At 44.7% G+C, this 12,435-nt stretch overlaps 1 protein-coding gene across 1 annotated transcript in view; it reads right to left on the bottom strand.

Annotated features, from left to right (window-relative positions):
• The window catches only part of LOC124788967 (ATP-dependent translocase ABCB1-like), a 75,518-nt gene that overhangs the window by 30,439 nt on the left and 32,644 nt on the right, over positions 1–12,435 (bottom strand). The window contains exons 13-16 of the mRNA XM_047256257.1: positions 9,812–10,077; positions 7,742–7,846; positions 7,401–7,562; positions 183–386 (exon numbers count right to left, since the gene is read on the bottom strand). Of these exons, the coding sequence (XP_047112213.1) occupies positions 183–386; positions 7,401–7,562; positions 7,742–7,846; positions 9,812–10,077 (737 nt within the window). The remainder of the gene's footprint in view (positions 1–182; positions 387–7,400; positions 7,563–7,741; positions 7,847–9,811; positions 10,078–12,435) is intronic.

The following is a 12,435-nucleotide window of genomic DNA, read 5'->3' as shown; positions in this document are numbered from 1 at the left end:
GGTTAACCGGGCGGGCTCAGCCAGTAATATTACTTTCACTAAAATATGTGAAATAAGAAGTAAGCAGTGCTCACTACGATGAGATGAAATGACTCCAGTTAGAACCGCCTTGATGCACATAATCTCACCAACAAGCTGTCTCACCTTCGGCAAGACTGCTGCAGCCGCGAGCAGTGGCCTACCTTGGTGGCCTTCTCCACGGACGAGGCGTTGCCCAGGAACTCGCCGCGCTGTAGCTTCCCCTGGATGAAGAAGACGGCGAAGAGCGGCGGCACGAACGCCAGCACGAGCAGGCCCAGCCGCCATTCGTAGTACAGCGACAGCGCCACGGACAGCACCAGCGTGCCCAATGACTGCGTGATGGTGCCGATGCGCTGCCCAGTCGCCTGCACCAGTAGAAAACACAGGGTTCAGCTCATTCGGCACTTTGTGTATGAAGCATACCTTACCACTGACCTATGCTCTACCCTGATCTAGTCTGCTTTCTGTGGATGTTTATACGATGTAGCGTATGTGGATGTATACTATCAGCCAGAACATGATGACCACCTACCTAATAGCCTGTATATCCATCTTTGGCACGTATAACCGCGGGGCGCGTCGTGGCATGGAAACACTGAGTCGCTGGAGGGAGTTGGCACAACATCTGAAGACACAAGTCACCTAATTCCCGCAATTTCCAGCAAGAGTGCTGATGAGCTCCGACGCCACTTTCAGTCACATCCCAGACGTGTTCGATAGGGTTCCAGATCTGTGCGAGATGGGGTGCCAGCACATCAACTGGAACTCGCCTCTATGTTCCTCGAACCGCTCCATCATACTCCTGGCCTTGTAATGTAGCGCATTATTTTACTGCAAAATGCCATTACCTTCGGTAGACATGATCGCCATGAAGGGGTGTACGTGGTCTGCAACCAGTACGCGACACTCCGTCATGGTGCATTGCACGAACTCAACTGTACCCATGGATCCCAGATGAATGTTCACCAGAGCATAATGGAACCGCCGCCAGCTTGTCTCCGTCCCACAGTATAGGTATCAGGGAGCTGTTCCCCTGGAAGACGACGAATTCGCGCTCAACATTCGGCCTTACGAAGAAGGTATCGGGCATCATCAGACTATGCAACGGTTTTCCACTGTGCCAACGTCCAGCGCCGATTGTCACCTGCCCACTTCAGTAGTAGCTGCCGATGTCGTGGTGTTAACATTGGCACACACATGTGTCGTTGGCTGCGGAGGCCCATCGTTAGGGGTGTTCGGTACACTGTGTGTTCAGACACAATTCTGCTCTGCCCAGAATTAAAGGCTGATTTTAGTTCTGCCACAGTTCGCCGCCTGTCCCGTTTTATCAGTCTGCCCAACCTACGACATCCGTCATCTGTAACGAGGGGTGACCGCCCAACGCCACGGCATCTGGGCGTGGTCTCACCTTGGTTTCGCCACGTGTTGAAGACACTCACCATAGCACTCCTTGAACACCCCACTCGACAAGTTGTGCAGTTTCCGAATGCTCGTGTCGAACTTCCGGGCCATCACAATCTGCCTCGGTCAAAGATAAATCTCGCATTGCCCTTTCTACACGCCAACAGCACTGATACTACGTGCACCGTGCGTACGACTAGCAATCATTCCTCGCCAGATGACGCTGCTGTCACCTGCACGGGTTTATATCGATACTAGGTCGGTGGTCGTAATATTCTGGTCGATCAGTGTGTAGTTGTTCGTAACTATGGAAGCAAAATATCTGCAGGAAAAATGTGGAGAGATCGGAAATGAAACTGTCGTCGGGATATCGGACAAGTTTGCGCGACCTTGTTGTGATGATGACAGACGCTTCGCCCAAAAACTCACCGTGATTTTGTTATCTGTCATGTCTCTATAGACATTCTGCAAGCGCGTATGAATACCTGATATGCTCTGATTTTCCGCCAAAAGAAATTCAGTCACAGCTCTCTGCTTGGAGCGCACTTCCGATACAGACGTTATTGTAAAGGCTACGTATAGCGCCACCACCTATCGAAACTTCGTGAGACTATAGGGGCAGAAGCGGGAACGATAAATTCCGCATTTTTTCAACCAAAATCTCCGGAGAAAAAAAGTGTTGCATTGTTAACTGAAATCCTCTAGCAATTTTTCATTAAACAGAAACACATCTTACAATTCACGCGCTCCTCAAGTTCAGAAACTATTTCTTGATATGTTCCGTGGCATACTTTATTTCTGTATAACAGTTTTCATACTTTATTTCCATATAACAACTTGATACTTTGTTACGCACGATTAATACTGCTAAATACAATCGCTTTGAACTATTTCTTGCGTCCATTATCTATCAGATCTTGCTGCTATCGAGTAACTTGATCATTCTCGAGCATTTTCGACAATGATATATATGAACTCGGATGAATATGTAGCTGAAAAGTATTGCAAGCTCTCTGTTGAAACTTCATGTTGAAATAGATACACTATATGATCAAAAGTATACAGACGCCACCAAATATTAGGTGCATTAGGCTGCCACCTAATGCCAGGTACTCGATATCAGCGACCTCTGTAGTCATTACACACCGTAAGAGAGCAGAATGTGGCGCTCCGGGGAACTCACGGACTTCGAACGTGGTCGGGAGATTGGGTGTCACTTGTGTCATACGTCTGTATGCGAGATTTCCACACTCCTAAACATCCCTAGGTCTACTGTTTCCGATATGATAGTGAGGAGGAAGCGTGAAGGGACACGAACAGCACAAAAGTGTACAGGCTGACCTCGTCTGTTGACTGACAGAGACCGCCGACAGCTGAAGAGCACGTAATATGTGATAAGCAGACATCTATCCAGACCATCACACAGGACTTCCAAACTGCATCAGGACCCACTGCATGTACTATGACAATTAGGCGGGAGGTCAGAAAACTTGGATTTCACGATCGAGCGGCTGCTCATAATCCACACATCACGCCGATAAATGTCAAACGACGCCTCGCTTGATGTAAGGAGCGTAAACATTGGATAATTGAACAGTGGAAAAATGTTTTGTGGAGTGAAGAATCACGGTACACAATGTGGCGATCCGATGGCACGGTGTGGGTATGGAGGATGCGCGGTGAACGTCATCTGCCAGCGTGTATAGTGCCAACGGTAAAATTCGGAGGCGGTGGCTTAATGGTGTGGTCGTGTTTTTCAGGGAGGAGGCTTGCACCCCTTGTTGTTTTGCGTGACACTATCACAGTACAGGCCAGCATTGATGTTTTAAGCACCTTCTTGCTTCCCATTGTTGAAGAGCGATTTAGGGATGGCGATTGCATCTTTTAACACTCCTATGACGGAGTGGTTACACGACAAAAATATTCCTGTAACGGACTGGCTTGCACAGAGTCCTGATCTGAATCCTATAGAACTTGTCTGGGATGTTTTGGAACGCCAACGTCGTGCCACGTCTCACCGACCGACATCGACAGCTCTGCTCATTGCAGCACTCCGTGGAGAATGGGCTGCCATTCACCAAGAAAACTTCCAGCACCTGACTGAACGTATGCCTGCGAGAGTGGAAGCTGTCATCAAGATAAGGGTGGGCCAACACCCTACTGAATTCCAGCATTACCGATGGCGCCACGAACTTGTAAGTCATTTTCAGTCAGGTGTCTGTATACTTCTGATCACACAGTGTATCTGCATTAGACAAAATATGCTGTAATGAATCACAAGCTATCAGTCTATTTTAATGAGACATTTAAATCTATCCCATGAACAGACATCGTCCACTGCCATACATGATACACATTCAACATACCTGAACGGAGTAGATAGATCGCTAATACGTGCTGCCGTAAGGGACAACGGACTTCAAACACTGTCTCCTACATGAAGAAATGGTGAGTGAATAGAGGAAAGCAACTGCAGGTTTTGAGCCAAAGTCATACCTGGGAATGATAACAAGTGCGGGAAAAACTCGGAAGCAGTATTCAGATAACCCATCTTCGTAGCCGAAGTCGCTAAGCCTTGTCTGTCTGGTGGGACTCTACTAAGAAGTACTCGATTCGACATCTGATTATTTTCATCACAAATTTTTCACCGCTGGAAAGAGGAGGAAATTGGATGGTTCAGTCTTTCTGATCCCAGCCATCCCATGAGTTAAATTCTAAATGTTTCCGTAGTATTTCTGGGAGCGATGGGATTTCACACCGTTGATGGTGATCCTTCCGTGGGTCAAGAACGTTGACACTGGCAGCGCGCATTGAAAAGTGGAGTAGGTCCTCTCACCAGATTATACCGTCTCCGTTCCTTTCTACAAAAAACACTGCACTAAACAATCCTCATCACAATGAGCCACATGACACACATATGAGTGTTCCCATTCATTATAGGGAGCAGGAAAACAATGATAAACCATGTCTATTCTGCTCTTTCCAAGGGCCGCATTTAAGGGAGTGCTCTGTCTCATATATCAAATATCAATACTAACCAGCACCGAACAGTAGTTTTCAGCAGGAAGAATTGATTCTTAATACTCATATTATCACTGACGGCTTGAGACGCTGTGCCGTAAGGATCAACGGTCTCAGAATATTACTTACGTCAGGAGAGTTAAATAATTACGAAATCATATTATTACATTGTAAGACAAAAAAGAAACGAAGCACCATGGAAGTAGTTAGATGTGATGTATATGTACGGACAAGCAAACGCTGACAATTTCAGAAAAACTGGATGATTTGTTCAAGAGAAGGAGCTTTGCAAATTGAGTAAGTAAGTATCACGTTGGTCCACCTTTGGTCCTTGTGGGTGCAGTTATTCGGCTTGGCATTGATTGATAGTGCTGATGGATATCCTCCTGAGAGGTATCGTCCCAAATTCTGTCCAATTGGCGGTTAGATCATCAATAGCCCGAGCTGGTTGGAGGATCCTGCCCGTAATACTCCACGCATTTGGCATGATGTCCCTCAGGAGGACATCCAACAACTCAGTCAGTCAATATCATGCTGAATAACGGTTTGCATAAGGACTAGACATGAGCCAAGGCGTTACTGACGCAATTTGTAAATCTCTTTCTCTTGAATAAATCATCCAGTTTTCCTGAAACTGTTATCATTTGCTTGTCTGTAAACCTACTGATTTCCGTCCCGTTTAGGTAATTCCATCGTCGCATCGTTTTTCTTTCTGCTAGAGTGTAGTTGTAACTATCGTGTCGCAGTATTGTACAAATTTTATATGTTCAATGTCTGCCACAGCAACTAAGGACTGGAAATGGGAAAATTTGAAAGTACCAAAATTGGATATACATACATTTTTTAACCTATAAACCATTAACCATGTTATGGCTAATATCTTCAGGTAGGTTTGAAGTACCAGTGAAGCCTCCTAGCACTTCGAAGTACCTTCAGCACATTAAACAGTGTGAAAGTTTATATGATAATGACAAGGGAAAGCTCAGTGTGCTGACCATGTTTCAACGCAGTGGTAAACGTGTTATTGCCTCTTTGTCCTTCGCTTCCTACGAATAAGAAGCAATAGTGCATTTTACTTCATTTGAGCTATTTTCAGCGTGAATTTAACAACCAAAGGATAGGCTGCTGATTAGAAAGAGCCATCACAACGTCATGTAAGTCGAAATGATTGAAATTCAACTGAGTATTGCGCAGAATAATGAAATAAAACAAAATATTGCTCAGTTCTGATCTTCCCATCCTAGGAACTATTCCTCGCCTTCTATTTACCAAAAAATGTAAGTGCTGAAAGAAAAGAAGGACTTATTAGCCACGGTCAATTTTCTTAAAGTGAAGTACAAGGAGTTTCATTTCTGTGTGTGTCAGTGGTGTCAGTACTGTATTCTACGTTACCGGTCAAAATTAAGTGAAGTGATGCTGTGAAGATTAAGCGATTCATTGGTAATGGAGCAGTGCACTTACATCTTTACCTGAATTTTCATTTTTATATTTCTTAAACGCTTTTTATATCGACTTTACAAATGATTTGAAACTGTCAGAAATTTCCATTCCTTCGAATAACATGTATTCTAACGTCATGTTTTTTACCTGTTTTCTTTAATTTTAACGTTTCGCAGTTTCATCGTTTACCAGTTCCAGTCTACAACTGTCTATGATCATGCATCTCTTGTCAGCCATGCTGTAAACTACACGGCCTTTTTAGTATCCACATTAGAAAGATTTCGGGAGAAGGTCTTAAGAGAAGACAAAAACTGACTACTCCATGCATACGTTCTGGTTGTTGCTATCATTATCTGTCAGAAATTTAATTTTTACCAACATTATAACATTTTACTGAATGAAAAATAAATTTTAGAGTCAGTGAAAATATGTACGATATTGCAGTGCCTGTGTTGCTCTCAGTTTCTATGCAAAGTCCCTTTGGACATGCATGCGTGCATGTCCAAAGGAACAGGTACTGCGGTGATTACAGCCGTCAGGGAATGCATTCAATGTATTCGCAATTGCGAATATGGACAACCATCAACTTTAGAATGAAATGACAACGAAAATTTGTGCCACACCGAGACTTGAACCCGGATTTGTCACTTACTGCAAGCGGTCGCCTTATCATTTGGCTGTACCTGCACGGTTCACTGCCAGACCCAAACTTCCATATGAAGTGAAACATCTGTCAGAGGCACTGCAATATCGCATTTATCCGCAGACATCGGGCAAGTTACTTTCAAATGAAATGTCTCACCTGTACAGAAATATATATAATGGATGTAGGACTACAGGTTGCCGACACATGGTTTACAACATATGGAAGTTTGGGTCTGGCCGAAAGTTGTGCATAGATAGCCAAATGGTGCCTGGCAGCTCAGAGTGTTCGATCAGAGGGCTGCCCGCCCTCTGTAATAAAAAACTGAGTAAAGGAATCTACGATCAATTTGAACGGATGTCTTGTGACGTCCGCCGAGACCAAACGCAACGAACAGCACTGAACAAATGCAAAAAAAGAAAAAGAGCGTAAGGCGATCGCTCGTGATAAGCGGGAAATGCGGGTTCGAGTCCCGGGCCGGCAAAAGTTTTAATCGTCATCATTCTATTCTACAGCTCTACAGCTAATGGTTGTCCATATCGTAATTGCGAATACATTTAATGTACTTGATATCAGTTAAAATATTTTTTGTTTCCTTGTTCTTATTATTATTGCTGTAATCAAAAGGTATTCGTTTACTCCATAGAGAGAATATTACGTGTAAATTCTTTGTCTCGAGTTAAAATCGTGACCAGGTTAAGAACAGAACTTTTCAGTGACCTATGCCAGGCGCTCTGATTCCTTGTTTTGTATATTCTTTTGCTGGCAGCCTCGTTTCTTCCCAAGAATAGTCTAGTGACAAGAATCTCAATAACAAAAAATAATTTTCAACGTTTAAAACGCTCATGTGTGCGGCAGTGACTGCGGCACTCACCCCTTGTATATTGGCGGCGTCTCCGGAAAGCCTGGCGCAGAGCGCTCCGGTGCTGTTGTTTTTGTCGTCGAAGTACGCCACCTCCTGACGCAGCATCGCCGAAAACATCAGACCTCGAAAGCGCATCGTCAGCTTCTCTCCGGCGATTCCGTACATGTACATCTAGAGAAGAAAAAATATCGGTGATTTATTCGGTCCGTGCTGGTTCATTTATAGCAATATTAGTGTTTCCTCTACTGCCATCTGCTCTTCAGGTGCAAACCAGTTCATCTTTGACAGTAAAACTCATTTTGCGACTGTAACGGTAAAATAGTTCTTACGAAAGACCATTATTTACATACCTGAATGAACGTTACTAGTCCCATTATCACGCCGACGATGACGAAGAGCACGGAGAAGAAATTAGTGTCGCTGCGAATCTGTTCAGGGTCGTCTTGCCCAAGAGTCTGTAAAAAGAAATTTACAACCTTCCTTTACCACATAATACAAAAATGCGAGGTACTAAACCTCTAGGTTACTAACAAACAAGTACAACAAAATGTTTTACGTCCTGTGTGAGCGTGCAATTTTGCATCTCTGAACATTTAAAGTTAGATATCAATCTTTTCACATTTGATATCTTATCAAAATCTGACTAAATATCAGAGCACCTTTTTCCGACAGTCCATCATTACTGCACCATTTGCAAAAAGTCTGAGGTGATTCTAAGCAGCCGGCCGGGGTGGCCGAGCGGTTCTAGGCGCTACAGTCTGGAACCCCGTTACAGCTAGGGTCGCAGGTTCGAATCCTGCCTCGGGCATGGATGTGTGTGATGTCCTTAGGTTAGTTAGGTTTAAGTAGTTCTAGGTTCTAGGGGACTAATGACCTCAGAAGTTAGGTCCCATAGTGCTCAGAACCAGATTCTAAGCATTGTCTTGTAGTAAGGACCCCAACCCATTTGATCGTGTTTTCTTTAAACAGTGATGGTGCGGTACAGATCCAAATGCTTTTCAGTTACCAAATGACACGGCACCTACCTTTCTGCCTTGGTCTGTGGCTCGCAGGACGGCATATTAGAAGAATATGAGTTGGATTTCACACGGCCGATGTTTACAGAGTAGAGGATGGTTAGCCTGGAGGAGGTCAATCTGTTCGACATACCTCATTTTGTGTGTGCTGTAGGTACGTTCTAGGGTGCTACTACAAAAATACACTGCCCAGTCACATTAATGTGATGATTTGTCGAAGATATTCAATGAGGTTCTAGAGGGTACCATGCCGATCCCACTGCCGCGGCCAGCTGCGCAAAGTTTCTCAGTTGAGGATCTATGGCGCAAAAATCCCGATCGAGGTGGTCCCGCAGATTCTCGATTGGATATAAACCTGGGGAGACTGGTGGCCAGGGCAGTACGGTAAACTGATGCTGGTGCTCTTCGAACCACGAAAATAGACTACGGGCGTGGGATACATCGCATTGTGCTGCTGCTGGATACCAGCGTGCAGAGAAAAAACAAAGTACATGTACGAGTGGACATAGTCCACAAGGCTAGATGCATACTTCTGTTGACCCACTGCACCTTCCAGAATGACGAGATCACCAAGATAAAGCCACAGAAATATTCCCCAGATCACAACACTTCCTCTTCCAGACTGGATCAGTCTGACAATCCAAGGCCGTCTGTCCGATGAAGTATAACACGTGATTCTCTTGAAAAGGTAATCTGTCGCTATTCTCAATGGACATCCAGTTGCAGTATTGGTGTGCAAACTCTAGCCTTCGTCGCCGATGAACACAGTCAGCGCGGGTGATGAGCCAGGCGCCTGCTGCAGAGGCTCCTTTGTTCATCTGGGCAGTCAGTTAATCAACATGTTGCGCGTCTGTTCGACCGTACACACCTCCGCAGTTGTCGTTCATGCCTGTCATCTACGGCCATGCTGCACTATAGTTGTTTCGGTTGCAGTTTTGAAGAGTGCCATATTTCCGTCCACAGTGTATTTTAACCAGTGGCAAGCGAACGGTTTACAAACTTAGTCGTTTCGTAAATGCTTCCACACTTGTGCTGAAAGCTAATGATCATGCCTTTTGGACGTCAGATATGTCGTTCCATTTCCGCGTTACGACAACGACTGCACTGTTTTTCGAGTCCCCTCCGACGCGTTTTATATACCCACCACCGCTAATGCTGCCACCTGCCGTCCGTGAGTTGTTATTGCAGGTTGACGTTGAACAAAGGCATTTACGTGACTGGGTCGTGTATATTGAACGATAGTTTTGTGCGGCATTTCTGCCAACTATCCGTGAAAACTCCATCACTGTACAAACTATACTTTTCCTACTGACGTTTTTGCTCTTAAATTAGAATTGTTCGTAACAAGTGTCATTTTGCAACACAATTAAAGCAACGACAAGTAGTATACGAAGAACAGCTCACCCCAATGAGACTGCCGAAAAACACAGAGAAAAGTGGCATAGCGAACCCGCTGACCACTGACGCGACTGTCGCGACGATGAGCAGCCACCACTCTGGCCGGTTGACGCGCAGGATCTTCATGATGGTGGCGGCCTGGACCGGCTCCTCCTGGTAGCTCTCCGCCAGTCGCCGCTGTCCCTCAGTCAGGTCCTCGTCCTCTTCATCGGCGACCGTTGATGCCTCGCTGCGAACGCTCAGCATTCGGTCCGGTTTCATGCGTCCTTTCACTGTAAAATGTGAGCATACCAGCTACACCACAGTAATTTCGTAGCAACGGGGGGATACAACTGTCGCTGCTGGTGGTAAAGATTTTGAGCATGCCTCTGTAATCTTTAGTTCCGAATGAAATTAGAGGGCTACTGTATGGTAATCGTTCGTTTCAGTGTTCTATATCTTCCAAAGTGGTACATGAAGAAATATAATTGGTGCATAAATAGAAACGTAAACTCATCAGATTTGCATTGTACCCACAGTTGGCGTTACGAGTGCAACGCCTTGACAAAATGGTGCCAAAACAAGAGAAGAGTTTTTGTGTATTGGAACCTGCGAGATGTGTACCTGTTATAACAAAGTAGTCAGAAGGTATTACTGAAAAGAACCGCCATGTAAACAGAACGTTGTGCTTGGTATCGACAATTTAGGGACACAGATTGTCTCTGTTAACAGAAAAGTATCGGTCGATTCAGTCTGCCAGATACGACCGTGGAGTTTCACATGCATTCCAAGAAAACTCAACTGTCCTTGCAAGCTACGAACTTGCATTCAATTAAAAACATTCATTTCTACTGTTACTATTTTGAGAATTATCACTGAAGTCTTAAGAGGTATAAACCAAACATCACGGAATACCGCAGCAAAATCCGGGAAGATTTTGCGACAACGGTTACGTTTCAGACCGTAAATCTACAATTCGTGCAACAATCAAAGCCAGAAGTCTGTGACCAGCGCCTTCAATTTTCATCACAATGTAAGGAGCACTCGATGATAAACATTTCGCTTCCAACCTGATGTTCAGCGGCGAAACCTTCCATTTATCTGGTATGGTTACCCACCACAGTGTGAGACTGTAGGGCACTGGGAATCCCTCTGAAATTGGGACGCAAGAGCGCTATTCGCTGAAGGCTAATGTTTTCTGAGCAGTCTCACAGACGAGGCTGCATGGCTGTCTTTCTTGTGTGAGAGGACAATGACGAGTACCTCCTACCTTGATATCTTGCAGTTGCAGTTATTTCCACAACTGATGGCTGATTCCGAGAATTTCATCTTCCAACTCATTCGAGTTCTGATGTTCGTCGCTACCTAAACGACGAACTTCCGCGACTCTGGTTCATGCCGAAGTGGTGAAGTGATGATCAGTGTTCCCTTGTCGCCCCAGATCGCTTGACCTAACATCTTGTGACTTTTTTCCTTTGGGGATATATTAAGGACATACTTTACGTATCCTCACTGCCAAATGGTTCACATGGCTCTGAGCACTATGGGACTCAACATCTGAGGTCATCAGTCCCCTAGAACTTAGAACTACTTAAACCTAACTAACCTAAGGACATCACACACATCCATCCCCTAGGCAGGATTCTAACCTGCGACCTGCGACCAGACTGAAGCGCCTAGAACCGTTCGGCCACAGTGGCCGGCCCTCGCTGCCAAGAACACTGGAATAGCTCACAGACCGCATCAGTGGTGCTGTGATGACAATTGACAGGAAGTCAATACATAAGGTATGGAACGGTCATTACTGCCATTCGGATGTTTGTCGTGTGGCCAGATGGGCACACATAAAACATATAGGTCTGAAAACCAATGAATTGTTGACGGTAATCCTGAATTCTGAAACGACTGTGTTTGCAACTGGTACAACTCAAAAAATATGAAATAAGAAGATATATGACGCCCAGAAGCTGCAGTGTTACCGACTAGTTTCAATAATATTATTTGCTTGTGGTCGAAGTAGATGCGAGCGATTGTAATTACGTACCAAGAAGCATTGCACTTACAACGTACACTATGTATGAGATGGAAAATGCTCACCGTAGCTCGTCAATATGACTTCAATATGTCCTCTAGAAGAGAATACTATCGAAACTAATCTATGATTGAATGAAGCTTCTAGGTGATCAGTAAAGAAAGGACACGTTTTTCGTCACCCCTGCAGATAACGCTGCAGGAGCTATTATTATATTACATGATATGAACTGCCTTAGTAGGTATTTAAGTGGACTGTCAGGATGTCTCTTCTCCCGACCGCTGCTGCTGTCCCTCCCCTCTTCTTTCGTTTTCTAACTGTCCAGCAAACCAACTTCCAGTCACTATGGTACCTCCCTGTCCAGTTCCTTCCATAAATCAAGCCTCTGTTTCGATATCCCTCTCGAGCTTAATCCCGATAACACCCATTTCCAAGTGCATTTCCTATCCCACCCACACGATCCTCAAGAAGGCCCAATTAATTCACTTTCCGTAAACTCAATTGTCATTTATATTTCCCAAGTGCCGATACTGATCCACTGATACTGCATCCCACTGTGGATATCACTTAATTTATGAGCAGATTTTATATGTTTTAATCTTTTATTTTATTCTTGAAA

The sequence above is a fragment of the Schistocerca piceifrons genome, chromosome 3, assembly GCF_021461385.2.
Source record: "Schistocerca piceifrons isolate TAMUIC-IGC-003096 chromosome 3, iqSchPice1.1, whole genome shotgun sequence".
In the NCBI taxonomy this organism is placed as follows: Eukaryota; Metazoa; Arthropoda; class Insecta; order Orthoptera; family Acrididae; genus Schistocerca; species Schistocerca piceifrons.
This window is presented reverse-complemented; position numbering and strand designations above follow the sequence as displayed.